This window comes from Orbicella faveolata, unplaced genomic scaffold, assembly GCF_042242905.1.
Source record: "Orbicella faveolata isolate gen_17 unplaced genomic scaffold, um_ofav_v1 contig_47, whole genome shotgun sequence".
NCBI lineage: Eukaryota > Metazoa > Cnidaria > Anthozoa > Scleractinia > Merulinidae > Orbicella > Orbicella faveolata.
The window spans coordinates 14,035,018-14,062,430 of NW_028301577.1; the positions used below are offsets into that span (position 1 = coordinate 14,035,018).

The 27,413-nt window shown below is 38.7% G+C and overlaps 1 protein-coding gene and 1 long non-coding RNA gene across 6 annotated transcripts in view; one reads left to right on the forward strand and one right to left on the reverse strand.

Moving 5' to 3' along the window:
* Positions 1–11,791: 11,791 nt before the first annotated feature.
* The window catches only part of LOC110054242 (uncharacterized), a 28,777-nt gene continuing 13,155 nt past the window's right edge, over positions 11,792–27,413 (forward strand). The window contains exons 1-3 of one of the 5 annotated variants that reach the window (XM_020760597.2): positions 11,792–11,873; positions 12,624–12,719; positions 26,032–26,198. In XM_020760597.2, coding sequence (XP_020616256.2) covers positions 26,097–26,198 — 102 coding nt within the window. In that variant the 5' untranslated portion in view covers positions 11,792–11,873; positions 12,624–12,719; positions 26,032–26,096. Of the gene's footprint in view, positions 11,874–12,002; positions 12,359–12,494; positions 12,538–12,623; positions 12,720–17,877; positions 18,604–24,690; positions 25,002–26,031; positions 26,199–27,413 lie in introns of those variants that run through there. The other 4 variants (XM_020760595.2, XM_020760598.2, XM_020760600.2 and 1 more) reach the window with 4 other exon arrangements.
* On the reverse strand, positions 21,082–26,989 carry LOC149097251 (uncharacterized). The gene is made up of 2 exons (XR_016204064.1): positions 26,826–26,989; positions 21,082–21,591 (listed from the first exon to the last, which is right to left on the reverse strand). It is a non-coding gene; the product is annotated as an uncharacterized LOC149097251 (long non-coding RNA).

Here is a 27,413-nt window from a genome sequence, read left to right on the forward strand (position 1 = left end):
TATGTATTCACATTATTTTAGATTGCAGTTGTGTCATCTCCTTCATGATCTGGTAAATTAGTCTTTCTTTAAATTGTGTCACCTTTCTAAGCATTATTAAATGTTCTTTTAAAGTTTATATTTAGCAATTATAATTATTATCAATATTCGCTGACCCTGAGGCGAATAATTGTTTTAGCATAATTTCAGAGCTGAACAACAACAGACTAAAACATAAAAACAGAGACGCAATTCCTCATTTGCATACACGTATGCAGCCGTAGTTTTAATAAGCTTACGTGTAAGAACTTACATCGATTGTGAATCAATTTACTCATCGAGTTCGGCAGTAAAACAAACAAGCGAAACACTACGAAAAATAAATTCATCCGGTACCTTTGTTTTATCGTTGTTGACTTCATTCAGAATTGTCATCATCGTTTAAGAATGAGTAGCTTTAGTTTGAAGAAAAATAAATTTCGGTCAATCGATCTGACCTGCTGGCGATCAACGTAACCACTGTGTTTACGATTCTTAAATGCCTTGAAAACGAGTTCTTGAAAGGATTTTTGGTCCAAGGGCGACAGCAGTCATTTTGAAAATTCTCCATCCTTTCAAATATCCTGGACTTGGAATGATGTCTTCCGAAGAAATGAAACATCCATTCAGCAACTGTCCGCCCTTGGTAACCAAGCTCAGAAATGTTATATTCACCGCCTGGCCATTGGCTGCTTGGATTGCCTTTTTCGCTTCTTGTTGTTGCAAGTGCTAGCTCGAAGTAGTGCAGGAGAGACTGCGCAGTCGTCGGAGCTTGAATGAGGCAGAGACGCGCCACTTGTGCTCGGAAGAGGAATGATGAAAATACTCTGTACCTCTTCCGTCTCATCTACTCCATTACACTGCTGAGTGATGAAAATACTCTGTTCCTCATCCGTCTCATGTGCATGTTGCTGTACTTCCTCGGTCTCTGAACTGAGGAAAGGCAACACAGGCAGCCTGTCAGCAACGTTTGTGACCAGGTGGTGCTGCTCTTCCCTCAGCAGTCCAAGAGCGGTGCATACCTTGATTCGTTCTTGGACAGCCTCGGCGATGTTGAAAGTGCCCAAGGACTCGTGATGCATTTTTAACTTGTTGCACAGGACTTTCATCCACTCTATGACGTTCGAGCGAACCGTGGGATCGTTACTACTTTGACATTCGTCGCAGCAGTTCTCAGTGGCCCTTATCTAGGCGTCCTCGAATACTCGACGGGCTTTCTCGCGTCGCTCTTGCTCTTAGCGCGATTCTTGTTCGTCGCAGTGCTCCTGCAGTTGTCTTTGAGTTTGACTTGGCATCACTGCGTCAGAGTCTTCTGGCAACAGTTCGGCAATCTCGCTGCTGACCCCCCTCTCTATCAGGAAGGATCTTCTTGCCTTATGTAGTTTAAGTTTCCGCCGATTCTCTTCTTCCTTCGCTCGGACGCGCGTGTGCAAGATGCTGGCAATTTGTCTGTCTCAGGGAGCCTGTGGAAGATAACCCAAGTGCTCTCCTAGTAGCTCTGCAAGTTACGAATGCACTGGTCGTCATCCGAGTCGACTGTATCGTCACTGCCATCGTCAGCTGTTGTGGCCGTCTCGCCTGTCTCGTCGAGGGCGTCAGTCCAGACGTCTGTGAGAGGCAGCGTTCGTAAAGCGTCGTTCTCCTCGTCTTTAAGAACGCCGTCACCGATTTGCTCTTCTTCCAAGCTGCCGTCGGAGCTTTCTTCTTGGTCTGCCGTCGGACGCGCTGCCGTCGAGGCCCACACAACACAATCCGTGGAGTGCTTCCTAAGCCACTCTGGAGCTTTCTTTCTTGGGCTTGGCATATTCTTGAAAACATAGTTCCTTAGCCTACGGTCCATTACTGCTTGGTCTTCTGGCCCGATTTCAAGTTTCTGTTGCGCTATTAAAAGCATCGGGCAACGGTTAATGAATGGATGTCAGGTCGTGTAACCTCCCTGCGTTAGAGATTTTTCAGTCATCTATATCCATTGTGGAAGGATTCGCTTCGTCCACGAAGATTAGTTCTGTGAAATGATTGATCATGGCCTTATTGAAGACGCGCTGTTTGGTGATGGTTGCTGTATTGCCATGATGTACCAGGCCTAAAATTGGTTGAAATAAATTCGTCTTGCCACTATTAGCGGCGCCAATTAGGCAATGAATTTTGTCTGTGTGTCGTTTTTGATTGTGATTCAAGAGCCTCAAGAAATCGTCGCAAAATTCTTCAATTTCAGCTTTTGTGAGGCTGTTTTCCAACGTGTCTGAAATACTTTGGTTCAAGTCTCTTGTTGGATCGAACGGAGAAAACGCTAGCGATGTAACATGACCAATGTCCTTGTCGGCGATCACATTCTCGAGGAAGTGATGCTCCCTGATTGACCAGCACTTGCCATCGTTTACCTCAATCAAATTATAATTTATAGGATATCGATTACTTTCTTTACGTCCTTTAGAAGTCGCGCCTTGAAAGATTCGTTCGTCGCCAAACTATTAACGAACGCCTCCACCTCGCACTTATAGGAATAGGTGTATTTTGTCTTGTTGCATTTCTTGCACTTTTTTCCACCGTACAAAGCGTAGTCCAGCCTTTTCATGGCGGTACCAATGTTATTAACAAGAACTGTGAGTTTATCGGATTTATCTCATTTCTTCTTAGAACAGCGGAGCCGTTTAGGTGGAAGCCGAACTGGTCGATGACCAGTTTTACATCTTGGAGTTTCCTCAAAGCCCACGAAAGACTGGAATAAAAAAAATGATCGACAAGGCAAATTCGGACTACGTTCTCCGTGTCGCATTCGTCGAGATCCACTGAATCAGCGTCCCCCACGAAACTTTCAAATTCATCCCGAAAACAATACTGGTAAGACGAATTCACCAACTCCTCCATAAACGGGTTGTTGTGGTCTGTAAGGACTTTAAACAGCTCTTTCATCGCTCCGGTTTCTTTACCCTCGTGACAGGGGACCCAAGATTCAGAAATATTTAACAAGTCGATTCCAGTTCTTTCATAATAACCAGCGTTCGTCTGGTCAACAAGCGATCAGTAATTTTCAGTATCGAAGACATGGAAATTAAACGTTAGTGTACTTTGAAATTCGAGGCTAAATAAAAGTTGATGAATCTAACCGTTGGAATTATCTTGGCCACTTTCACGTTTAATTTAAAGCCTATCTTTCGCTATTTCTTTTATTTAATTTAATTTAAATTTCAAACAACACATATATAAAGAAACCTTGCAGAGCCTTATGACAAGCATCTCTAGGTCGACACACGCCATTCCACACTTTTTCAAAACCTTCCTCCTGAACTATGCAAGCACATTTTGCACTGATAATGCCACACAGTTCCCAACTACTGGGCTCAAGTAGCATAACGCTGCACTTTTCATCGTTCTGCTGTTTAGTTGACGCCATGGAAAACAAGCCCTCTGCACATTCAATGACGACGGATGTAAGCCTTGAAACATGCTTTGCTTTTACAGAGAGAAGACTTGTGAATTTCCCGGGAATGATTATACCCCACAAAATGCAATCAACAGAGACGTAATTATTTGTTTTAAATGGCCAATTGTGACACGCTATCAGTTCGCAGGTGCTTTCCAGTGAGTTTTCTAGAGGACTTTTCTCGCCACGTAATTTTCATGTCGATGCCATTTTTTGTCGCGCTGGTCAGCAATCAACAGCTCTTTAACAGCAAACAATAAAGGAGATAACGAAGCGACTGTGACATTTTAATCGGCCAATTGTGACACGCCATCAGTTCTCAGATGATTTTCAGCTACTTTTGTAGACGATTTTTCCCAAATTTAATTTCGCTATTATTTGCACTGGCCAGCAATCAACGGGTATTTTGCACCAAACAATAAATTCGTTTGAGAGAAACTTAGCAGATGATGTCTACACATGGTCCCAGTAGTGGCTAACAGCCATTTGCTTTTAACAACATCAACCAGAACTATTGAGGCAAGAGAAAAGAGTTGAGAAAATATCATCTACAGCGGGGTGTTTTCATCATGTGTCACCCAATTATTACGACTCATGTTAAAAACACGAACAAGAATAAATAAATTGAGACAGTTCTCATCTTGATCTTGGGGAAGGAAGATAAAACGTCTTGTATGTCACCGCAAATGTGGGATGTGGCTCAATAAAAACAGTTGATACAGAATATAGAAATCAGAGATAAGTAAAATCTTGTATTTCAAAGGCAAATCGATAACAGCGCAAAATGTTATGCTTAAGTTTTAAAGAGAAATATTAAAATTAATCTGAACATTTTCGCAAAATCCGTGAAATCCGTCCTTTCCGCCGTGATTAGAAGAAAGTTTCATCCAATTACCTTCCAGTACTGAAAGTTTCCTTTGAAGGTTTTTCCTAATAAAGGCAAAAAGGACGGATTTTACGGAATTTGCGGATTTTTAAGAATTAATTTAAATCTTCTCTTTAAAACTGTAAATTCAATTGCAGTTTTTCCCTAATAATGGTGGAAAGGACGGATTTTACGGATTTTGCTGATTTTTTAGATTTAATTTCAATCTTCTCTTTAAAACTGTAAGTATAATATAAATAATATATTAAAATATACGAAGAACTGCTCATCATATATTATTTATATATTATAATATATTATTTTTAATATTTTAGGTACAGTTTTAAAGAGAAGAATGACATAAAATTTTTTTAATAAATCCGCCGCAAAATAGGTGAAATCCGTCCTTTCCGTCATTAGTAGGGAAAACCTTCGGTGGAAACTTCCAGTACTGGCAAGCAGTTAAACACGGCGGAAAAGACGGATTTCACGGATTTTGGAACATTTATAGAATTAGCTTAGTCACTCCCTTCCATGTCTCAGTCAAGTGCCTTCTTCCTATGAGAGAACAGTTTGGTCCATTTACATTTAAATTTTCAACTTTGTTTCAAAATCCAACAGCGCTGCTCTTTTTCCATTTTATATTGATTGGGAAATTGCACTTCAACTTCTAAATGCTTTTACGCCATGGAGCGACAATGACGTGATATAATATCTAAGACTTAAACAGATTTAATGAAGAGTAGAGTAGCAAAAGGAACGAACACATTTGGGAAACGATCGTCTTCTTCTTCTTCTTCTTCTTCTTCTTCTTCTTCTTTTTCTTCTTTGACGTCACCGTAGGATCAGCTCGAGCTAGCTACATAATACTTGCTTCTAACTTGTAAGAGATAATTGATTACGCTCTCTTATCAGTGTAAACCTTTTTGAATCAGGTACTGATTGAACTCTTTCGTTTAATCTTCAAACCAAAGCTGTACTGCTCATCTTTCTTTTTGTTATGACAAATTTACTGCTGATTAGAAAGTAAGCAAAAAACATGGAGACATTCACAATATTCGACAGCATGGAGACAATGACAATGTGCGACAGTGTTAGCAAATTTCACTAGTTTTTTCATATGCAGGACATCATTCCACTCGGCTCTTTTTGTGAACTATGCACTTTTTTCACACAAGTGCTTAAAGGTGAGTTGTTACTGTGTTTTGGTAAACGCTACTTTCGACAAATATACAAAAACAGAACTCTAGCTATATACGGTTTAAGAGAAAAAAGATACCTTAACAAGTCTAATAAATCAGTATTTAAAAAAGGAAGACGAAAACCAGGTTTAGATTCAAAATATCAAGGATGGAATCTCGTATCGTGGCGTATATTATTTGTTGAAGGATCAAAGTTTGCCCGACGCCATGTGATCATAGCGCATCTGTTCGTCACAAACAAAGAACACATCTACACAATTTGTTACTTCGGTAGAACAATTCCAGAGAAGTTTACTGTGACGACATAATCTTTTCCAAGGAAAAAAATGCTCTTGTAAAGCATGGAGCTTTTAGCTCATTATTACTTAATGTATTTACCCTATGACAACTTTTTATCAGGTAAACCGCGATATCGAAGCTGGCTTGGTTGCTAAAAGCGTTCAAAAACCGGAATTGATTTTGTGACTAAACTGCAGCTAAATACCAAACTACTAAACAGAGGGATAAGAATTTAGCGTGGATTTATATAAGTATGTAATAAATATCTCGAACTGGGTGTTTTCATCATCCAAAGTTATTTTAACTTTTGAAGTGTTGTGTTGGGTAGTAAGAATTCTGTTTACTCTTTTAATTGTTAACATCTTTTCTCGAGCCGCCTACCATAGTTCGTAGCCAGAGCACCACATTATTTATTTATTGCTTACACCCGTGAAACATAGGAACAGGTGTTTTCCTGTACATACTACATTTCCACCGTTTTTCATGTTCACCAGTTGACTGACATACTGCATTGGATTCCCCTTATCTTTGCTTTAGGTAGAATTTTGGAGGATACTTTAGTGTTTTTATTCTTTGGACATTTTCATCAGAGCTTAAAGACTTAAAATACAGTGTTTTAATAATTTATAACCTACTTATCATTATCTTGCCTACCGATATGAATAACTTTGCCCCTATCACGGGTAGTTAAATAATATAACAGCGGGATTTAAGTCCGGCCACCAGGCCTATTGTATTCCTTACTGAGGCACGTTGTTAAAGAAATTCCACGCGAGACATAGAATACCAAGGAAACGATATTATCAAAGTCGATAAGAAAAATTCTACGCCCACTGAATTTCTTGATTATATTCGGCTTTTATCTGTTTTCGTGTTCAGACAATACCCACTTGCTAATACTTAAGAGACCGCGCCTTGTTTCAGACGTCAAAACAGTTTCGATTTAATAGGTTTTCTTTTCAGCTTCGCTAAATGCATCGCTCGGCATGTGGTAGCGAAAATTATCCTTCCATGTTCGTTAACCCAAGGACAGATTGTCGCCGTCTATCTTTTGTTATTACTAGGAACCCCTCCTTCTTATTCTAGTGATTGCTAGATGAATTTCAGGCTTGTTTTTGGCTCAGCGTGAAATCGCAGCAGCAATACTCTCAAGGGAAATTCATTTCCTAAATGATCTGAACGTGAAGGCGGTTTCGAATTCGCTTACATCCGCCATTCCCGGAAACATATCCACAATTTCCGTTATTTTCCTTCATTTTTTAAAGGTACCCCTGAATGGGCTTTAAAATGCTACGTCTCAAATGAAGACAACTTATTTAGATCTACGGACCACAAATCGCTGCAATTGGAAATATTGGCTGAAAACGATAACATTCATGTCATTATTACAGCTGGGTGAATCTTTTCAAATTCTGACAGCCGACAACGATTCAAGTTTTTTGCGCAGCTTTTATAAATTTCAATAACTTTCAGTATAATCACCGTAAACAAGAAGACGAGGAAAACAGACATTATAAAGCAACAGTTGCCTTTGAAAATGAAAGAAAGGTTGTGTAAAAGTTATCCTATAAATTTACACTGAATTACGTATTGTCGATTTTACATGATATTTAGCATGTGTTTGTATAATTCTTCTTTGTTTCCATGGGGAAAGGAGCCAACTGAACATCTTCAAATCAGTTATGTACCGCCTCAGTGCTGTGAAGCGTTATGACGTCACATACAAGTCGGTTTTGTAGACATTTTCTAGAGCACACCCCACGTAAATCTCACGGTGCAGCCAAATAAGTTCGAGGTGAAAAAAAATTAAGGCTGTTTTATTTTCTCTCTTAAACGATTAAATTCAATTAGCATCAGTTTTTCATCATCATGTTGAGCAAATTTTCGGAGTAAATGCTCTTCTAACGCGGTGCTTTGATAGGAAATCATAAGACAAGTGAAGTTTTTCTTTGTAGCGCACGAATCGAAAAGACAACGAGGGGCGAGGGGATTTCTATTAACCTAGTGCGTTCAATGTAAACAGCTGAGCGTGTTTCTTATTTCTTCAGTAGGCGCTATTTGCCTATTATTGACTTGGTAATTTGCTATTTGTCGCGCGGTATAATGACTACCTGTGCTCTTAACAGACACACACCGTATGACAACAGCTTTCGTCAGCAGACCAGGGTTTCTTGCATCATAAACCAATATACGTTGTTTAATGAGCATATAATGAAACGGCACGTAAATGTAAATTTACTTCATGAACTTATTCACTAGCCATCCTAGTTTAACAATAAATTTGTTTGTGTCTTTCACCAATCACTAGAAAAGCGGCAAGGTTTATATTTTGAAATGTTTTAGTTGTGCCGAGTACGTTTTTATGCTTTTTAACATGTTTTACCCATGTTTTGTTACGAGAAGGAATCAACCCTAACTCAGCACCTGCTTAAATTGGACGCCATATGTAAACCGAACACACGGTTACAATTTCGCTCTTTAAGTCTCCTGAGAAAATATTATCGCTTCTAAAGTGGTCGCAACCGATTGGGAAGTGACAAAAAATGATGTACCCACGAAAAGTGAGTTTTGCAAATATATTGCAACGACCATAAACGTTTGAAAATTAACTTTTATTTTAATCAGAAGTCAGACATTTTTCCTTTTCTAACCCCGACAGCTGAGTTGAATAGATTTTTCTCGTCGTTTGATAGAAAGAGCCTGAATTTGATAAGTTTGCAATTAGTTTCGAAATCGACATAAAATTTGCAATTGGACCTGCTAAATGGCCACTCTAAATGTTGTCAATTTCCATGCCCAATATTCAAAATCCGGAATAAAAAGTATTTTTGGTGAACTCCACAAAGACAAAGAGTGTAATTAACCTGTATCTTGGATCAATAGTTTGTACAACACTAGCTGTAGCTATCGACCAACTAAATCGAAACTTGGTACAAACCGCTCAAAATTGGTTTTAAACGCTGTTTGCACCCAGAAATCGTAAAACGTAGAGACCCTAAAAATATTATACAAATGGCTCTGGAAGAGTGTGGCCAGGAAAATATATACGTATATAAACACAAATAGCTGCCGGATATTATCTCAGGGAGTGAAATATGAGGAATAAATATTGCTGGAGTAATTACTTTTGATGATTGGAGGTTTTGAGTGTGGCGGTGTTTAACGCATTTCTTTTGATTTCGATAGAAAATCAGCACGTTGAATATAAATGATTAAAAAGGAAAACTATTTTAAGTGATAGGATAGACAGAAGATTAATACAGAAGTGTAAGACAATTTTTGGATCTAAATCCCCTGATTTTATTTCGAGAGACAAAAAATACCTTTGTTGCCCACGCACTCCAATGGCTTTCATAGTTTATAGCTCTGAGTAGGCTGGTGTTGAAAATGAAACGTAAGATAATCGTGTGTTGTTTTATGTTTATAACTGAGGAGTTAGTCACTGAATAGTAAATTACCAATTCGCAGTAATGCCCGACGGGAAGACAATGGTTTTGCGTTATCTAGTAAATTATATTTTCTTCACTGGCTGAACAAACTTTTTTTATCTTGCTAAACAGCTGCGCAATGAATGTGATCGACAAGAACATTTTAACTGTTAAATCGTCAGTTAGTTGGGTATTGTGTAACTTCGCCAAAGAATTGCAGTCCAGGGCTGAATACCCAAACCGCTCAAAAGAGCGAAAGCTGTATCATCAACATGGCATGGCGCGTTTGACACTAGCGCATACAGAGAATAAAGAACGCTTCAAATTTAAAAACATGTCTTGACTTTGCAGACAGAAAATCACAAGCTGTGTGCAGCTTAAGGTTTAATTTATTTGAACAGAATGCTTTCTTTTCGGGCCGTTCTTTTTTGTGAATTAAAAGCGCGAGCGATTGTGTTTTTCCAGAATTCCTTAAGAAAATAACCCGGTGTTGTGTGCTAAGAGCGCCTTTTTGTGGAGTTCTGCTTGTTAAAAGAATTACTGCGTGTGTAATGGTTGCTCTCTTTTGTTTCAAAATCGAATTTTTGATTACTGTAACGAAAGCGCTTCTCTTTTTCCTTATTTTTTGCACGTATGATTTTTTTTTTCAATATGGTGCCCTGGGTTTTTAAAAGGCATTTCAATCTGACATGTACAATCAGTTATGGATGTATAAATAATCCTTCTGAACCAACAGCTTTCTTGCGTAATCTAAAACAAGAACCAATAGCTGATCATTTTAAGCTAATTCACCCGGCCGTCGGAAGAAAAAACTGCGATAGCAGAGCATTTTTGTCAACAATTTCCTTTTTCCATCGGTGTTGACGTAAACGGAACTTTATCTTGATCCATTTTTTCTCGTTAGCATGAATAATAAAGCAAAAAGACATATCGCTGAGACTAGCTCAATTTCCGTTCGATTCTTAAAGAGGAAAACGTATTATTAAAACACAGGATGTTGGCAGTAATCTAGTTTTGTTCTGAAAAATTATATTCCACGTCTAATTACATGGTCCCCCACGGCAAAAAAACTAAGTGGTGTCTTTTCAATTTTTCTTTTATATCTTCCTGAGCCAGAAATTCTGACTCAGTATCAAATCAATACTAGCCATGGTCTGGCATAGGCTAAAAAAAAACTCGAAAAAGTGATTAAAATATGTCTCTAAAAAAAACTAATTTGAAATTCTCCCGACGAAAGTAAAGCAGACCTTTAAAAAGATCAAAAGATTGGTGTTGTTGAATCGACAATAATCTACCGCTTTTTATTGTACTTTCTACTTATATACGAAAACCAAAATTGCTCCGGATATCCTGTTTTTGCAGAATTGAAACAGCTGCCCTTAATACACGATGGACTTATTTTTGTTTTGAAAAGCGTCAAGTAATTATATGTAATATTTAATTTATCTATTCTTCGCAACGTTAATAACGCTGTTTTTTATCTTCGCTCGCAGACTTTAATTGGAAAAAAAGCTTTTACGTTCGCGTGGCTCCTTTTGAAATTGCAAAATTGCACCATGGTGCCGTATACGCTTATAACAGTTTGAACGAGAGGGTGAACGTTTTATTTCTGCTGCGCTAGAGAAATGAATTGTCCTTGCTGATAGCACGTCATGTGACAATTCCTTGCATAGCAGCTGCTCAAATTGAGAAGGTTTTATGGGAATCTGCACCTGCTCGTTTGGAAAATAAATACTTCATCAATAACTTTATGAAAGACATCACGGGCGCCCCGAATAAAGTGCTTTAGGGCGGATATGTCCAACTTAAAACAAACAAGATTCGTCTTTGCAATTTATTGCGTAAATGTTAAAAAGCACGCTTTATAGGTGGGCCGTCCTATTCGATTTTTTGGTCTTGATTCCGCGTGCACTTTTCATACTGATCAAATACGCCTTTTATAGTTTCAATTCAGGGCTGCGCTCACCGCCCGAGCACTAATGACGTTGTTGTCGAGATTACAACAACGGTGTTGTCAAACGCGAAAGAGCCGAACAGATATCAAAATTATCTACTCCGGAAGGCTTTTCTTATCCAGTCGGCGGCACGTGTAAGGAAAGAAGGCATTTTCCCAAACAACTCGTAAACAATTGAGCAGATGTGTGTTGGACTCGAGCGCCAAGTGAAATTGATGGCCGCTAATGCCTGTCCAAATTTAAAAGCGCGCCAGTGACAATGAAGGAAATTGAGGGTGATTTACGAGAGACTTCGGAAGAGAGATGTTGTACGAGAGGATCTCGAACCTGCCTTTTGCGCAATATTACTAGTGATGTTTTCAATTTTGTCAAACCAATATACAAATCAAACAGTAAAGCTTAATTTTGACAGAAATATCTTAGAGGTTGTGGGCTCAGCTGTCTTTGACGTTGCACTGAAAACAGGGTTGTGCAAATCTAGCAGAGATGCGATAAGTTAGCCAAAAGGCAAAGCTTTTATACAAATTTAGTGCTTGTCTGTACAGGTGCAGGCTGTATTTATCATAACAATGGAGCCGATATAAATGTAAAACAAAACTTGATAGCGGGAAATTTTTCATAATTAATTGAAGTATGGCAGCGGAAACCAAGGCTCGACAGCGAAATTAGTCATTCAGCGATGCTGTTGCTCTCTGAATGCAGGTAAGTTTGCAAAGATCGACCTTGAATCCCCTGAAAGAAGATTTTTTTTGCGTTTGAACATGATTAAAGCGAAAATAGACGCCAGGGAAAACTCCGCACCTTTAAAGCTCGGCTCTCGTTTGAACGTCATTGACGTAACACGAAGTCGAGGCTTAATCACAAATGCAATGGCTGGTGTTACGGAGGGACTGTGTGTTGTCGTCGAATGTCCCGTGTTTTACTTTGTCTGATCGCACTACAGAAATTCGCCATCTAGTGTGGGACACGGGTGAACGTGGCATGGAAGCACTGAGGATGAATTTGCTCTGAATGGGCTCACGGAATGGATGAATTCAACTTCGCGCTCGGAGATGTCGTGTTGGCTGAATGGGAAGACAAACTGTTTTACGCGAAAATTCAGAAAATTGACCGAGTTTCTGCCAAGTGTAGTCTAATCTTCGACGATGACTCTGTTGAGGAATGTCCATTTTCCAAAATTCACAGTGGTTCGTCTTTAATTCTTACACTTTAATTTCTTTATTCAATTCAGGAGAATATATACCAATGTGTAAGCTAAAATATCGATAGAATCCGGTCCAAGTTTCTTCATGTATGACACACAGAATTCTTTGCTCCCTCTGTCTTCTCGTGGGAAGCAATTAGCAAGTTTTCATTTTCTCTTTCGGTAAAACTTCCTTTGCGTAATATCGTAGGAATAGCATAATTGGATTTCTTTGTCCTCGCTAACGCTACTTCTCTATTTCCTCGCAGTGACAGAAACGACGGCTGAAATTGTGTGTATCATTTGCAAAGACGGAACTTCGCTGCGACCAAACGAGATCGTGTTATGTGACAAGTGTGGGATCGGTAAGTACTTCTTCCGTATATTCTACTTCCCATTTTATGCTACTGCATCTCTGAAACGGAGAGAAAAGTAAACTTTCGCAATGCTGTAATCATTTTCTTGTCTGTACATGTGTGTTATGTGGTAAAGAAAGGCCGTCCATTAAAGTTCACGTAAATCCACCTGCTGCAAAGCCGTTGTTGTGAAGGGAGAAGACAGGTCGCCGTGCAACGTGGAATTGTTGAAACAATGAGGGCGCAAAAACCAAACCACTTCACCTTTTGGTTTTTCTATGTTTGAAACGCTTTTTAGCGAAAGTGAGTTATCTGAGGCACAAATTATTCAGCCTAAACAGTAGCAAATGTTTATATTTCGCGAAAGTGACTCGCTAAATTTTGTCATTATTTCCTTGAACGTCCGGTTATAGAAATAAAAGTTTGTTCGCTTTGCGTTTCACTCAGCGACGAAAAATTGGAGGAAAATGGCGAAATGATGTTCTGATAAAATTAAAATAGCAGATGAGATAAAAATTGATACAGGTCTTCTTTTATTTATGTGATTGTATTGATTTCAAAAATAAGAATATTGACGTCGATTTGCGAGTGGTTTCAGTCAAAATGTTCAAAAGAACGGACTACACAAAGGTTTCCAAGGGAAAGTGTCAGCGTTCTGAACAGAATTCGACTGAAGTGCTGTTGCTTCGAAACCAAATGATTGAGTCACTCTAACTGATGTGATGTACAAAATTAAAAACTCATTCTGTTTTTATCCGAAGTATATAATTTTAGTTCGAAATACTGAACTTGTAAGTAGCCGTGGAATTCATTATTCTGCAGAAGTAGTCCTATCACCCACTGGCTGATTAAAATAGTAGTTTCGTAGTATTTATATTTCGTTTTCGCTAATGGATGTTGTGGTTGTCAAAATTGTCAGCTGAAAGTCTTCGCGCACAAGGAGATTAAACTTCGAATAATAAACAATGTTTCAGTTTTGTTGGATTGATGGAACGATTAAAGTATTTTGAAATGGTTATACAAATACAGCTATCACGAATAAAATTCGAGTGAAATAAATGTAATGTTCGCTAAATGTTTTAAAAATGATCGAATCGCGTTTTCTTGTCTAACTTTTAGTTTTAAATTTTCTAAGGTTTAAATGACAGAAATCTTGATTCTCGTCCGTACAGCAGGTAGCAACATTTTTTTTTTAACATCTTATCGGTTTACACACGATATTTCGTCAGTTCGTTGAATGTCCGGCGTTGTATAACTCCCGGTGTTAACTAGATTAGTTTCCCAATTGAACAGTGAGAAAAGTCAGTGACAATTGTTTATAACAGCCTGTTGGTTTTATTAAGAAACGTTTGTTGGTGCTAAACTGAATGCATTTCAAATTTCGTCGGCGTCGGCTTGCTTCGTGTCTCAAGTAGCACAATTCAGTGTGACTTCTTTAATTACATGCATTCAAGACTTTTTGCCCATAATTCACCATCTTTTCTTTAAAGTGTATTGTCTCAGATTAAGATTTAGTGGGAAATCGCCAACAAAGGACTTCACACCAACTGTTAGTATTAACAGCAAAATGTTTTGTATGTTAGGAACAAATTTTCGTTTTATCTTGAAATTGTTTCAACCTGTGAGGTACAATTGTATTAAGATGGTTGCACCTTGGCAGACATCATTTCCACTAAAGAGCCAGCCACTCACATTTTATCATCTTAAAGTTTGTTGTGTTTTATGTTGAACTTTCTTTGTGGGTGATTCGTTGTAGTGAGTACACTCTAGTCCTTCAATAGTTATATCACTGCTTTGGATAGCACTCTGCTATAAAAAAGAGTTTTCCTTTGATACTAGTTTTGTCAAAAAACGTGAGATTTGTAGCGGGCATTCTATTCCAATAATGAACTTACAATGTATTTTTTAAAAAGTTATAAATTGTACTGGACAAAAAAGTGGAATATTGCTAGGAAATGTCTTTTGATTGCCAGACATTTCAATAATTGCTGTGTTTGGAAGGTATACTTTTTGACATAAATTATCATTATTTCACTAATGTGTGACAGGTGCATTTGATGCACATACATGTGGACTGACTTTCCATTGGTTAGCTTCTGTAAAGACTAAATGCACATGCTACTAATGATAGGTCAAATAGATTGTAAGTGCCATTTCCTCCTGCCTGCAAACTTCCAAACACCTTTTGACTTACACAAATGTTATCAAACGTATATACATGTACAGCATAACAACCCAACAACTCTTTGGTGAAGTTTGTCATTTAAGTATTATTTGGAAAAGTATCATGTTTCTGGCAAAGTAATTAAAGGAAATGCTTTTAGGTGTGATGGCTGAACTTGTCTACCCATGTGTTAACAGGTGGTGAAACAATTTGAGCCATGATTTGCCTATGAGGTCTATTTTCCATTAAACTAACACATATTTTGGGTAACAAACTAACATATTGCTACTGACTGGGCACCTTTTTAAAATTATTTTTGATCTCAGCTTATGGTAGCAATAGTTTATTCGGGTTTTGCTTCATTTGCATAATTTGATGATATCTTATAAAAGCTCCCTAAAGCTTCCTTGTAGACTTGCTGGAGCCTCTAAAGTACAAACACATTAAACATGTTTGTACTGAGCTCACTGAGTGTTTTTGAGTTTTGAAGTGTTGGTTTTAAGTGTAATTTTGGCCATTTGTGTCACTTTACAAGTGTTTGCACATGATCCTGGTGGAGCCATGACAATACTTTGTTGCCAGGCTCTTTCAGTTTATTGAACATATTAAATATTATTCCTGAAGCAATGACTTTAATCCATCACACAGCAGATGGCAGCTTTTATTTTTACCATTTTAATTCCAACTCCTAATTAATTCTCATTTAGTGATTGATAAGTTTTTCTTTTAATCTTTCAAGTTCTGAGAATATGGTAGTTGGTCAAGGCAGTGTTTTCTTATTAGGTGATCTGCTTTGTTCTTGTGATCTTAATCTGTCTGAGAATCTTTAAAGTAAGGAGAAATACGATCAGGTTTCCTATTGAATAAAATATTATCAACTTAGCACAGAGTCAGGTTGATCTTCCCATAGATATTAAGTAAACATAAAATTTGTCCGGATCGTGAAATCATAAATATTTACATCATGAACTGAAACAATAATGTTGATGCTTAAACCTGGCTTTCGTAGCAGCTGTAACTCCTTCAGTAGAGTTTTGTTTAAGCACAAGCAAGCAAGATAAAACTAGATTCTTTAATGTTGCATCTCAGCACATGTCTCAATGGTGAGTCTAGAGTGTATTTAATCTTGTGTTATATCTCTGTATGTCTTGTGTAAGTGTATTTTCAGGCCAGGGCATGAATCTTATTTAGTGATAAATTTTAGTTTCAGGTCTTCAAACGTCAGTTTTAGTTATTATATATTTCTCTTTTGTTTAGTTGGTTTCATCTCAGTGTATTTGGACCAGATATTTCTCATCGCTGATGTAAAAGCATTAATTAGCCTAAAGATGTGTCTTGAGCTGTGAATAGACAATCAAATCACCATGCCTTTGCATGTAAAGAAAATGTTGGCAAAGTTGTCTTGAAGAAAAGTTAAGGTGGCATGGTGTCTGACATTGTTAATGGATCAATTGACTTGTTTCTTAAATTCTGATTACCAGTAATTCTGATTTGTTCCCTTTTTTTGTGACCTAAAAGCTATTGTACAAATCAAGGACAGTGTTTTTGTGACAAGTACAGTATATCAATCTGTGAGGTGTCTTGACTTTTGGAAACTTCAAAAGTGTCACTTGCTAGTGAGAGTCAGTATCATTAAAATTATCCTGCAAACTTTGGTACATGTATATTTTACCTTGAGAAGAAATTCATGTCTTATAGTCCAGGGCTAGAGGATTTTATAGTTGGGCAAGTTGTGTAGTGCTATTCTAGAGTGGGAGCTGTGTTTGTGTAAAGTTCAGTCCATTCAGCTCAATTGCTCCAGCTGGAGACTAGGGTCTTGTGTTGTGTTTTCCATGGTAAAGCACTTATCCCCACTTTCTCCACTCTTGTGCGGCTACCTGACTATCTGCTGTGGGGGGTGAGGTGAGGTAACCTGTAGTGGATGAAAGAGCAACACTAGTCTCCATCTGGATGTGGTACTACGGTATGTTCTCTGATCACACAAGTATGGGTGCCAAGTAAAAAGCAAAATTTTCCCTTGTTGACATATAATGTACTTTTTTATCTTTCTGTGTCAGCATTGTCGTGTTTGCTCAAACCAGGGGCAAAGGACAAAAAAAATGTCATGATGTCAAGGCTGGATGGCTATTGTCACGATTTAGGAAATCCAGACAGGGTTACTTGGCTGGGGGCGGGGGGGGGGGGGGAGGGGGGTTACTCCCTTATGTGGGCTATATGGGTGTGTGCGGCCCCAAAGGGTATGGTTTTTGCACTCTTGTCTTGAACTGAGTATGTTTTGCTTCATTATTGATAAGACCATCAACAAAAGCCCTTCACAAATTATGTTTAGGGCAACTGTGCCAGCCACGATGGTCATAAATAGGATATCAAAGTTTTGGTCAGGTCATAAATAGGGTAGGGAAAATTGCAGATTTTGGTCATAAATGGGGTAAGGGTTTTGGAAAGCGAGCCGCACACCCCAACCCAATTTTTCTGGGATTACCCACTCCCCCTTCCAGGGGGGGGGAGGAGGGGGGGCTACATGTAGATATTAATAAAAGCAAAAACAAATTAAAACAACATACAGCAAAAGAAATGTTTTCCTTCAAGACGTTAAGATATTTAAAATCTTCAAGATATTTAAAATGTTTTCCAGATAACTAACAATGGAGATAGAGTGGGTAGCGGTTGTGCTGATTTACTGGTTTTAGTACCTTTGGCAGCACACGTGTTTTCAGTCAGGAAGGATATCGATATGTGCAAACGTTAATTCATGAATCAAGTGTCTTACACGTATTCAAAGTAAAGAATCACTGTCTGAGATATCATTAGACCTAAACCGTCTTTATACCAGTTATAGATTTGTCTCAAACCTTCTTGTTGTCATGAGTTTTGGTAAGTTGTAATTGTGCGATTGGTGTGAGCATTGTTATGAAAGATATTGAAATTTTTGGGGGCGTTTATGAATTATTGAATTTATGACGTAAATTTTCCTTTATAGTAGATTGTAATGGAATACTTGCAAAAGCAATTTGTAATCATTACTAGCTGGCCCTCCATTAATGTAAAACACGGCTTAAAGCCAGTGAAACATGGCTTTGCTTAAAACAACGACTACAGACCAACGTTGAATAAACCCGTCACTAGCGCTCCGTACCACTGAACGTTGAGCCTAAACATTTATGATAGTGCTTTGCACTGTTTTAAAATGTCATTTACTTTTTGGTTTTCGAAGTTTTATGGAGTGATTAGCGAGTAGTAGAATTTGTAACGGAGAAATCGCCGGTCATTCGACATTGCTACAGTGACGGATCCACTCTGACTGTTTGAGGATTTTCACCAGGTGCATGGCTGTCGTGTTCTTTTGTTTAACAAAACACAAACACGAATCTCATTGAACCAGTCGCTTTGTTCTTCCACGACGAACACAAAGACCATACTGCTACAAAGCATTTTCACCATTCATGGTGATGTCAAATGACCAGCGTCGCGTTAAACAAAAGTCATTGCTTGTCAGAGGCGGACCGTGATAACCTCAGCAGTGTCATTGTGAACACACACATTCAAGGGAATTAAAGTTCTTTTCGAGCAGTGCCGTTGGCATGGATATTCACCTGGAACAAACGTTTTCGCACATCAAAGGTCTCGACTGTCGTGGCTTCCTTTGAGAGGTTGAGTAACTGAGGCGGTCTCGAATTGATTGAACGAAAGACTAACTGCTGCTGCTGTTGCTGAACAATAGCTGTCAAGGTTGGCTCAAGTTTTTCACTTTTCTTTAAAGAGTCCTCTATGTCTCGTTCAACACTAACGTTGCGGCCAAGATCGCCGTCACATATAGCGTTTGTTATACTGTACTGATTTGTACGTTTGTCTTTCACGATGTTTGCGTGTAAACGTTAAATGTTGTTGTAAGGCTAGTCCGGTTTACTCCAGGGTAGAAACCTTTAGCGTCAGAAAGTAGAAATTCTGCTGTTCTCTACTTAATCCGTGTCCGACAAAATTTATATCAGTTTCTTAAACCTAAATTTGCATACAAATTCAGCTTAAGTTGGTCACTGAAAAGTGTAAAGCGGCGAATGTGGCTGTTTGGGATTACATTGACCATCCTAGGCTCTATAACGTTTGGACAGTAAAGGTCTGCTGGCGGCATAAACTTTGCCTAATCTCCCGGCCGTTTTGTTTATATAAAAACACATAAAACGTTTACTGATCGGCCGGCCGGTCCAATAACTCATTTAACTGCCATGCCAAAAATAATTTGTAGAAGGAAGCTTTTTTTATCGTCCATGGACGCAGCTATAGAAAGTTTTCAGTATTATATCTCGGCGTTTTCAGTTTTGTCTCCAGGAGCATGATTGATTTTTTTCAGTTTCTGATTATTCAATAATTGTTCACACGTAAACATGGGCGAGTCTGGCTTTCAAACCCACAAGAGCGGGCATCTATGTTTGCATTGAATTAATTTGGAATTTCAAGTAGACATTTGAAGCCGAAAACGAGCGAATAACAACCAGGTAGTGTTAGAAGCTCGATTGCAATTGATACCGTAATCAGCTAGAGGCTGACTATTTTCAGAGGTATGTAAATCAGCAGTGGAAAAACAGACAACGGATCAGTGCGAGATGTATAAATCGGTAGACGAAAAATAGAGCAAACAATGTTTAAAGTCTAAATGCTGCTAACTTCAATTTATAGTCCTCTCGGCCAGTATTTTTGTGATGTATAAAGTAAGTTTTGTCATGTGGTATTTTCCATAGTCGTGGTCCTGATTCAAGTAGGCTTTTATGATAATCGAATGCGCTGTACCGTTCATCCATATGCTCAAATGTTCAGTGTGTGGCCGGTAGTCGGTGTAAAGATGGCCCTTCGCCCTACGTCTTAGTTTTAAAGCTGGCGTCAATGATGATTAGGAATCAGGTCACGCACTGAACAAAATACGATTTAAATCGGTGTCGCTTTAAATACTTGTCTATAAACCTATTCGTGAATTTTGTTTCGCTCTGTCTCTCAGTACTTCAAAGAAGCGAGACTGATTTCCAAAACTTACCGCGCGCGTTGGGTTTTTGTGGCAGAGAGCTGGTGCGCTTTTAGAAGGTGCGCATGGGGTACATAGTTAGCACAATAGTTATATTTTGTTCCATTTGTACAAACCTTGTTGTGATTATTAGCCAACCGGTCAAGGCGAACTACATTCCGCAGGAAAGGTAGCTGTTGCTAGCCAGCACATGTCTCTAAGATACATCAAGAGCGATACTTCAATTTGCCTTTAAAAACATACTATTCATTTCTTTTCAAGAGTGGATGAACCTGTTCATAGTCTCCTATTTATTTATTTTTGCTTAAGGATGTTGTGAAATAAGAGCGCGGTTTTTTCGCGCGTTCCTGGTGGAAGGCAGATACTAATATGAAACTAAAAGTTTTGTCTTGCAAGGTCTGTGAATTTCTTCTAGTTCATTGAAAAGCACTGAACGTCTTAATGTCAAAAGTAATTGAGGACGTTGTGTTACTTAGGAGCTAAATTTCAGTCTTCCCTTGATGAAGGATTGGATTCCATAGAAAGCACTATATGTCCTAACCAACAAGAGGGAGAAAAATGAGGGACGTTTTGTTATTCCAAGTCTAAATTTCTTCCCTTGATGCAGAGTTAGTTTCCGTAAAAAGCTCTGTATGTCTTAGCAAACAAAAGCATTCAGTTATTTCAGCTGATAAGCAGATGAGAGAGAGCATTCGCGCTGGTTTAAATAACGTCAAAATCGGTGGGCCTGTTTTCTGTTTAAAAACAGAAGGCGTGCTGCTTCACACGGTCAGTTTGATATACTGATTCGACTAATTCAACCAGCATTTTGGACGCTGAAGTTATTGTCCAAGTACACCAACTGAAACTTCACGTTAGTGGGCAATGTTCACTTTGGATTACTAGATTGTACAAGCTTCTCTTTCTAAGACGAGTCTACAACTGACGGAATTGATAATGGTATGTTGTGTACGGGTATAAATCAACAGCAAGACGAAGACGCAAGCACGGGGCTGTACGAATGTGCAGACTGAGGCTGAAGAGTGCAGAGATCATTTATGCCAAAATAGCGCTCAGGTTAGACTGAATATCACTCAGGTTTGCCTGTTTACGGTTAGATCTCGGTTACGAAAATGGGAGTACGACATTAGTTGAAAAGTCTGCAGTTTACATATGTCATACACCGCAAGCACAGTTAGGGACGAGGCTGAGAATCATAGTACACAGGGCCTCACAGAATACCACTTCTCAGTGAAGTGAGCCCCCTATATCAAGGTTTATTATTATTATTATTATTATTATTATTAATTAACATATTCCATACAAATTGGTATATACAAGGTAAAAGTAAGTAAAAGAAATAAGCTATTAAAACCTATTTCAACAGTGTTTATATAATGGCTCCCTCCTGGGTTTCAACGTCAATATCGGTATATTACAAGGTAAAAGTAAATAAAAGAAATAAACTATTAAGACCTATTTCAACAGTGTTTACATAATGGCTCCCTCCTGGGTTTCAACGTCAATATCAATGTTCTTAAAGTCACAAAAGGCTTTCCTTCTAGCTCTTGAACCTCTTAGGCAGATTAGTGCGGATCTTAGTAAAGCGAAGGATGTCCTTGCTCTTATCCAGGAGATTGTTTTAGCATAATGTTCTCCTTTCTTGATGGAGATCAGCTGCGCCAGTCTGGAATGGTATTGCAAGCACTCGCTTCCCATGCCGCCTGTTGACGTGAAAATAAGGGGTGTAAAAGTTCCTTGTTCGATATCCAAGACCCTCCTCGCGTAAGGGCGCTTATTATTATTATTATGATTTAAGACCACAAAACGAAAATTATTATTTTTATTATTATTATTATTATTATTATTATTATTATTATTATAATAAATAGCTTGTGTATGTGTCAAGTTGTCGATAACGACAAATCAAGTCCTCCACAACTAACAAGTTTTCCTTCACTAGAAGGAAACGTTTGTGCGTTATTGATCTACATCTTAACTTCATTGTGTCAACTTGATTCTAGGCTCTCTCTCTCTCCTTTGCTCCCTTGTCGTTGATGAGAGAGACCCAGGTCGCGGCTAGTCACGTGTGACACAAGCGGAAGGGTCAACGAATATTTTGTTCATGAGGTAACTGAAGCAAAAGCAACGCGATCGCTGTAAGCCACACTCGGGCAGTACATCTTTCAAATTCTCCAGCCGTATTCTAAGCTTCACAGAGGTGAAACGAAATATATATTTATCCAGGGTACATCACTTAAGCTATTTCTCGAGGATTCGAAATTAACGTACTAGACCACAGCAACAATCAAAGCACTTTTTCATCCCCCCGCCCCCAAACAACAAATTTATTTATCATCCAGTCTCTGGGTGGTCACGTGACCAGCAGCGACAGCGGTCTCTCTCCTCAACGATAAGGAAAGCAAAGGAGAAAGAGAGCCATGTTGTCACTGTCTGTGGATGACAGAGCAATCAGTTACGTCAATACGTTTGTCGGAGCATTGTTGTCAGCGTACCTCCGCCATGTTTAAACAGTTGTAGTCGAAGTTGTTATTTTGACATGTGATGTCAGCCAAATCCGTTTCACTTCTTTTCGTTGTCTTTGATTCAATGCTGTTTTTACTTTGCATTGTTTTTACCGTGGAACATCCTGATCATTTCGTAGTTGACGTTAGTCCGGCACCAAGGTCTTTTGAATGCTTTGTATATATATTCTGTTCTGGACACTAACAGTTACTTTCGCCGATCATAAGTCAGTAGTTATCGATCAACTATTTCCACAGAAAAAACGTCAGACAGAGACAAAACTTAAAATACATGTATATATAGCACAAACCCCAAACGTTTTGGTGTTTTTGGTTTTGGAATTTAAGGAACACATTCTCATTTGTTGTTAGATTTCAGTCATTAGTATGTGTGGAGAATGTCGGATAGATTGTTGTTTACGCTTGTGTCCTGCTTCGTCATTTCTACACGGACGAGATGACGGGCGTGGACTGAAAGCAGTTCTGACGTACAGTCGCGTGGTCAGCTCAGTTTTGGATTCAACATTGGTTGCGGCCAGCCACTTTCTTAACGTGGAGTGACGTCACACCGTGAATGCAAGCGGGAGGTTTTGCGTTTACCTGTATATCAAGTATATTTCTAACAAGTACAAACTTCCTCTTGATAATAAATATGTTTTGGCCCTGTTATCTTTCAGGAAGGAAAGCTTTTATATGATGCTACCGTTAAACTTCCTTGTTGATTTTTTTCTTTGCTGGGTCACTCCAATCCGCCAAAATAAAAACTACCAAATAAACAAACGCACTAACATAAAGAGAAGTATTGGTGATTTTTTTGGTGAATATTTTGTTTTTATTTAATTCCGCCTTTACATTCGTGGATTTCCTGCTCGCCGGTAATATTTGGTGTGGTGTCTTCCAAACGGATGATGATTCTTCAGTGTTGAGATTGGAGATTTTCCGGTCTATCTGGCGGCTCGCCAGATGAATATGAATGTGAGTTATTTTTCTATCATTTGTCATCACAGTCTGTCATTTAAACCTTCTTTTCTTCGTTTCCAATCCTGAAAAGATGGGATTTTATAGTTGGCGTTCATTTTTCATTTGTGTTTGTATTTTATTTTCAGTCTAATTCGTTATGAAAGTGTATTGTTTTAACATCGAAAGCAAAGTGCGGTTTCACAAGAAAACGTTGTAAAGGCAAAGTTGTAAAATTCTTAATTTATCTTATGTGCTTGAAGTCAAGTTTAAGTTGACATAGGTCGCCGAGCGGGGAAATATTTAATATTCCTGTCAAAAATAAGTGACAACGCGCTCGCTCTCCGTCGGAAATAAGTGGCAGTTTGAAGACAGGTGAAACGGTTGCTGAAGTTTGTATGAACACACTCTCTTTTCTTGTAATGTTTATTCCTAATCAGAGAGAACAGTTTTTCAATTTTGTCGTTCTTTGTGGAAAACAAACAAAAGCGTAGAATATGTCGAGATGTGAAGGCAGATGGCAGCCGTTAAAGTCGCAGACTGTGTATTGTGAATTGTGTTGTTTTTGTTTTAGTTATAACTTGCTTTTCTTCATGAAGAGACGCTCTGATCTTGTCGAACAAAAGCGCAGTGGGACTCTTTCCTGAATTAACATTCTTAGGTGAAGTTTCTTGTTTGGTGAATCCTCGCCAGACTCTTGGCTCCTGTTCGCTTGTGATAGTTTCTATTGCACGTTATTTAAGGTTTATGTTGGTATTTGCCCAGTTATTTCCGTAATAGAGTTTTTGGAAAGCTTTTCTGCCACTGGAGGTTTTCTCTTGTTATCTTGTGTCATTCTAATATTACATTTTGAAGTTTTAAAAACGTCATCCATCATGACAAAGACCTAAATAGAGCGGAAGTCTAAAATGGCCGATAGATTTTAGCGATTTCTCGCCTTGTAGCTAATTTCTCGTGGTAGGAGGGATTTTTCACTTGTTAGTTCAGGGAGAGTTTAAAGTTTGTTTTATCTGCCTGTGATGGACAAGCACTTTGATCGTTTTTAGACTTGACTTTCTTGTTGTGTCCTCATACTTAAGTCGTTTTTAAAACGTGAGCGGCCAGCAGCATATAATAGTGTTGACCCATTCTTGCCGTCCCAGTGAAAATTCACAAGCTTGAATTAAATTTTGCACTCGTATAGTCACGGCTGACACACAACGGAAACGAGTTTTACAGCCAATTTCCTGTGTTTTAGTTGTTCTCTGATCTATCAGCAAGCACCTGACAAAGGGACACAAACACAGGTGAAAGCGATTGGTTCAGTTGTGTGTGTTGTGTTTTTATGTTATTACCGAGAATTCCTCGCTTCCTTGACAGCTCATAAGAAGTCTACTCTCTTTCCCCTCATTTTATCTGTTTCTCTTGCAAACACTTCACTTTTGGAATAATTGCCGATGTTTACTCATTTCTAGCCCCGCCATTGTTCTGCAAATGGCCATTAATTGAACGAAATTATGTCCAACCGAAAGTTGGTGTGCTGTTTCTTCAGCTGCTCTTGTCTTGCTTCTCCGGTGCTATAGTGTTGTTCGCAGTTCAGACGCATTTCTCCCTGGCAATATTTTTACGAAAAGCAAATTAAGGATTTTCATCGCCTGTGTTATGAGAGTGCGGTAAGGGAATATTTTGTGAAACTGAAACAAGGAAGCCGACCAGATGAAAGTAGTCATATACTTGTGTTTCGCTCTGGTATATCTTGTATATATTTTTTAATTACGCAACAAAGAGTTACCGATAACATATTCCACCTTTTGCTTTCGGGTTGCGGACAATGGTGTCGCACAATCTTCGTCGTTTCGTTACCCGGAAACTGATTTTTGGACTCTCGGTTCGATACCTAGTGCTTAGAAATTATGCGAGAGACACGTTTTAATTGGAAATTCCGTGCGGCCTTGTGAATATTACACTTTTTCGCCCACGTGCATTTATCTGCTTCGTTTTTTGATAATTTTGCTCCAGTTTTCGGTTCATATTCAGACCAGGTGTGAATAACTAGAATGCGAAGTACATAATAATTTTCACCTATATTTTCTTGACGACGTGTAAACAAAACGAAGCGAAAGAGTGACTTAACTATAGCGTGAACGCACCTATATTTGAAAATTTGTTCAGTCAAGATGGCGGGCTGAGAAGGTGTTTACAGTGACTGTCTGTTAAGCGCAGGTGGTTATGTGAGACAAATGGTTCCATCTAACATCTAACCTAGTCTGCCGCTTGTTGACAACTTTGCTTGGTTAGTTCAATCGACAATGTTAGATTTTAAGCATGTCTTTTTTTTTGTATCCGTGTTCTGTTCGCTTTTTTGTGTCACGATTTAAAGCTGGCTGATAGCTAAAGCAGTGCGTTTACTCCATGGTAATCTCGGTGAATTTTAGCCGCATCTTGATCGATTCAACCTTTCTGTTGACCACAGCATTCTTTAAAAATTAAAGAAGCCGGAAAGCACGACTTTTGGCGATTCCCTTTTCTTTGCGTGCGTATATAAACGTAGTGAAAATAATTAGGTTGCCAAGAGTTTTTAGCCGGAATCAACTGAAACGGTTGCTGACACCAATAGATTAGATGGAAGCCTGAAACCAAATTACACCTTTGCTAATTGCAGCTCCAATTCAATTTAAGTGAATTCCATGTTTTTATTTTCAGGCTATCATCAAGAGTGTCATCATCCCGCTATTCCCGCCGAGGCCCTAGAGTTTGATGCGCCGTGGATGTGTGTTTACTGTTCTATCGGCGCGTTTTGTCCGTATCTGGAGAATCCATTCGAAAGTAAACCCACGAGAAAAGGAGTCAGAAAGACAAGAATTCACACGGTAAAACTAACTTGCTTCTTGTGATGAGTTCATGTAATGCTGTCTGTTAAAATGGTCGCTTCAGTAATTTCGGTTGATTTGCCGGCGCTGTGGGACTTGTTTGGTTAGGGAAGACTTTTCTTGCGGCCGGATATTAAATGTTTTCCTGAATAAAATCATTTCTTTTTGAGAGTTAAAAAAATAAACAACGCTTTTCTCCCTACCGAAAGATACAAAACTTTGTGGTAGTTCTTAATTTCGATTACTTTTAAGAGGTAGCTATAGACGTTTCGGCAGTAAGGGTATTTTCCACTCGGTTGTAATTATTTCCCGAGTTTAATTTCCTGGTGATTCGAGGGACATAACATATTGTTTGATGAAGGTAACATTAAGCTGTTGGCCGGCCGACTCGAATGGCTTGGCTAGTGCTTTCGTGACGATTTTGTTCAAGGACAATACAGAAACCTTCGTTTATTTTCGCTGACAACGACGCACACAAAAGGATGGCTGATTAGAAGAAGCTTAAATTGTGCTATAGAAGGCATAATGTCGACTTATTCCTAGGCTTGATAATGACTTGCAATTAACCTAAGATCGCTATGAACAGAACGGCACATGCACTCACATACCAACCGATCTGCCACTTACAAGGATGCTTGTTTCAATCGGCCCTTGCAGTCGCAGGGATAGTTTGGTTGTTCTTCTGAATTAATAAGTTTTCAGAGATCATTCTGAATGCACAGTTCGTATTTTGTCTGCTTATGTCAAGTGAGTATCGCCAAGAACAGCTGCATGTCTCACCATGGCAAAACATGTCATTCAAATAGCTTTCTAGCAAACTGCTTACATGAAGTACACGCTCAAGTCTGAGGAACCGTGGGCGCTTTTTCCGGAATTTCGAAACGGAGCAAACTGATGTTCGGAAATTTCCTGGTTAAGGTTCTAGAAAATCAGAACGATTGAATGTGTCAAATATGAACCACTTTACTGTTAATTCCGGAAAATCCCTGGAGGAATTTGTTGAAACATTTATGCCAGTGTATAACTTACGAGGTCGTTCTATTTTTCTGAATATTTCGGAGGCATTCTCCAGTCCAGTACAAGTGACCAGGAAATGTTGCCCCGTTCGCTACTAGTGATGCACGAAAATTCAAAACGGAATTTATGATCGAATGGAAACCGCCTTGAATTCTGTAACATTGATTCAGTGTAATTTGGGTGTTTGGAGACATCAGT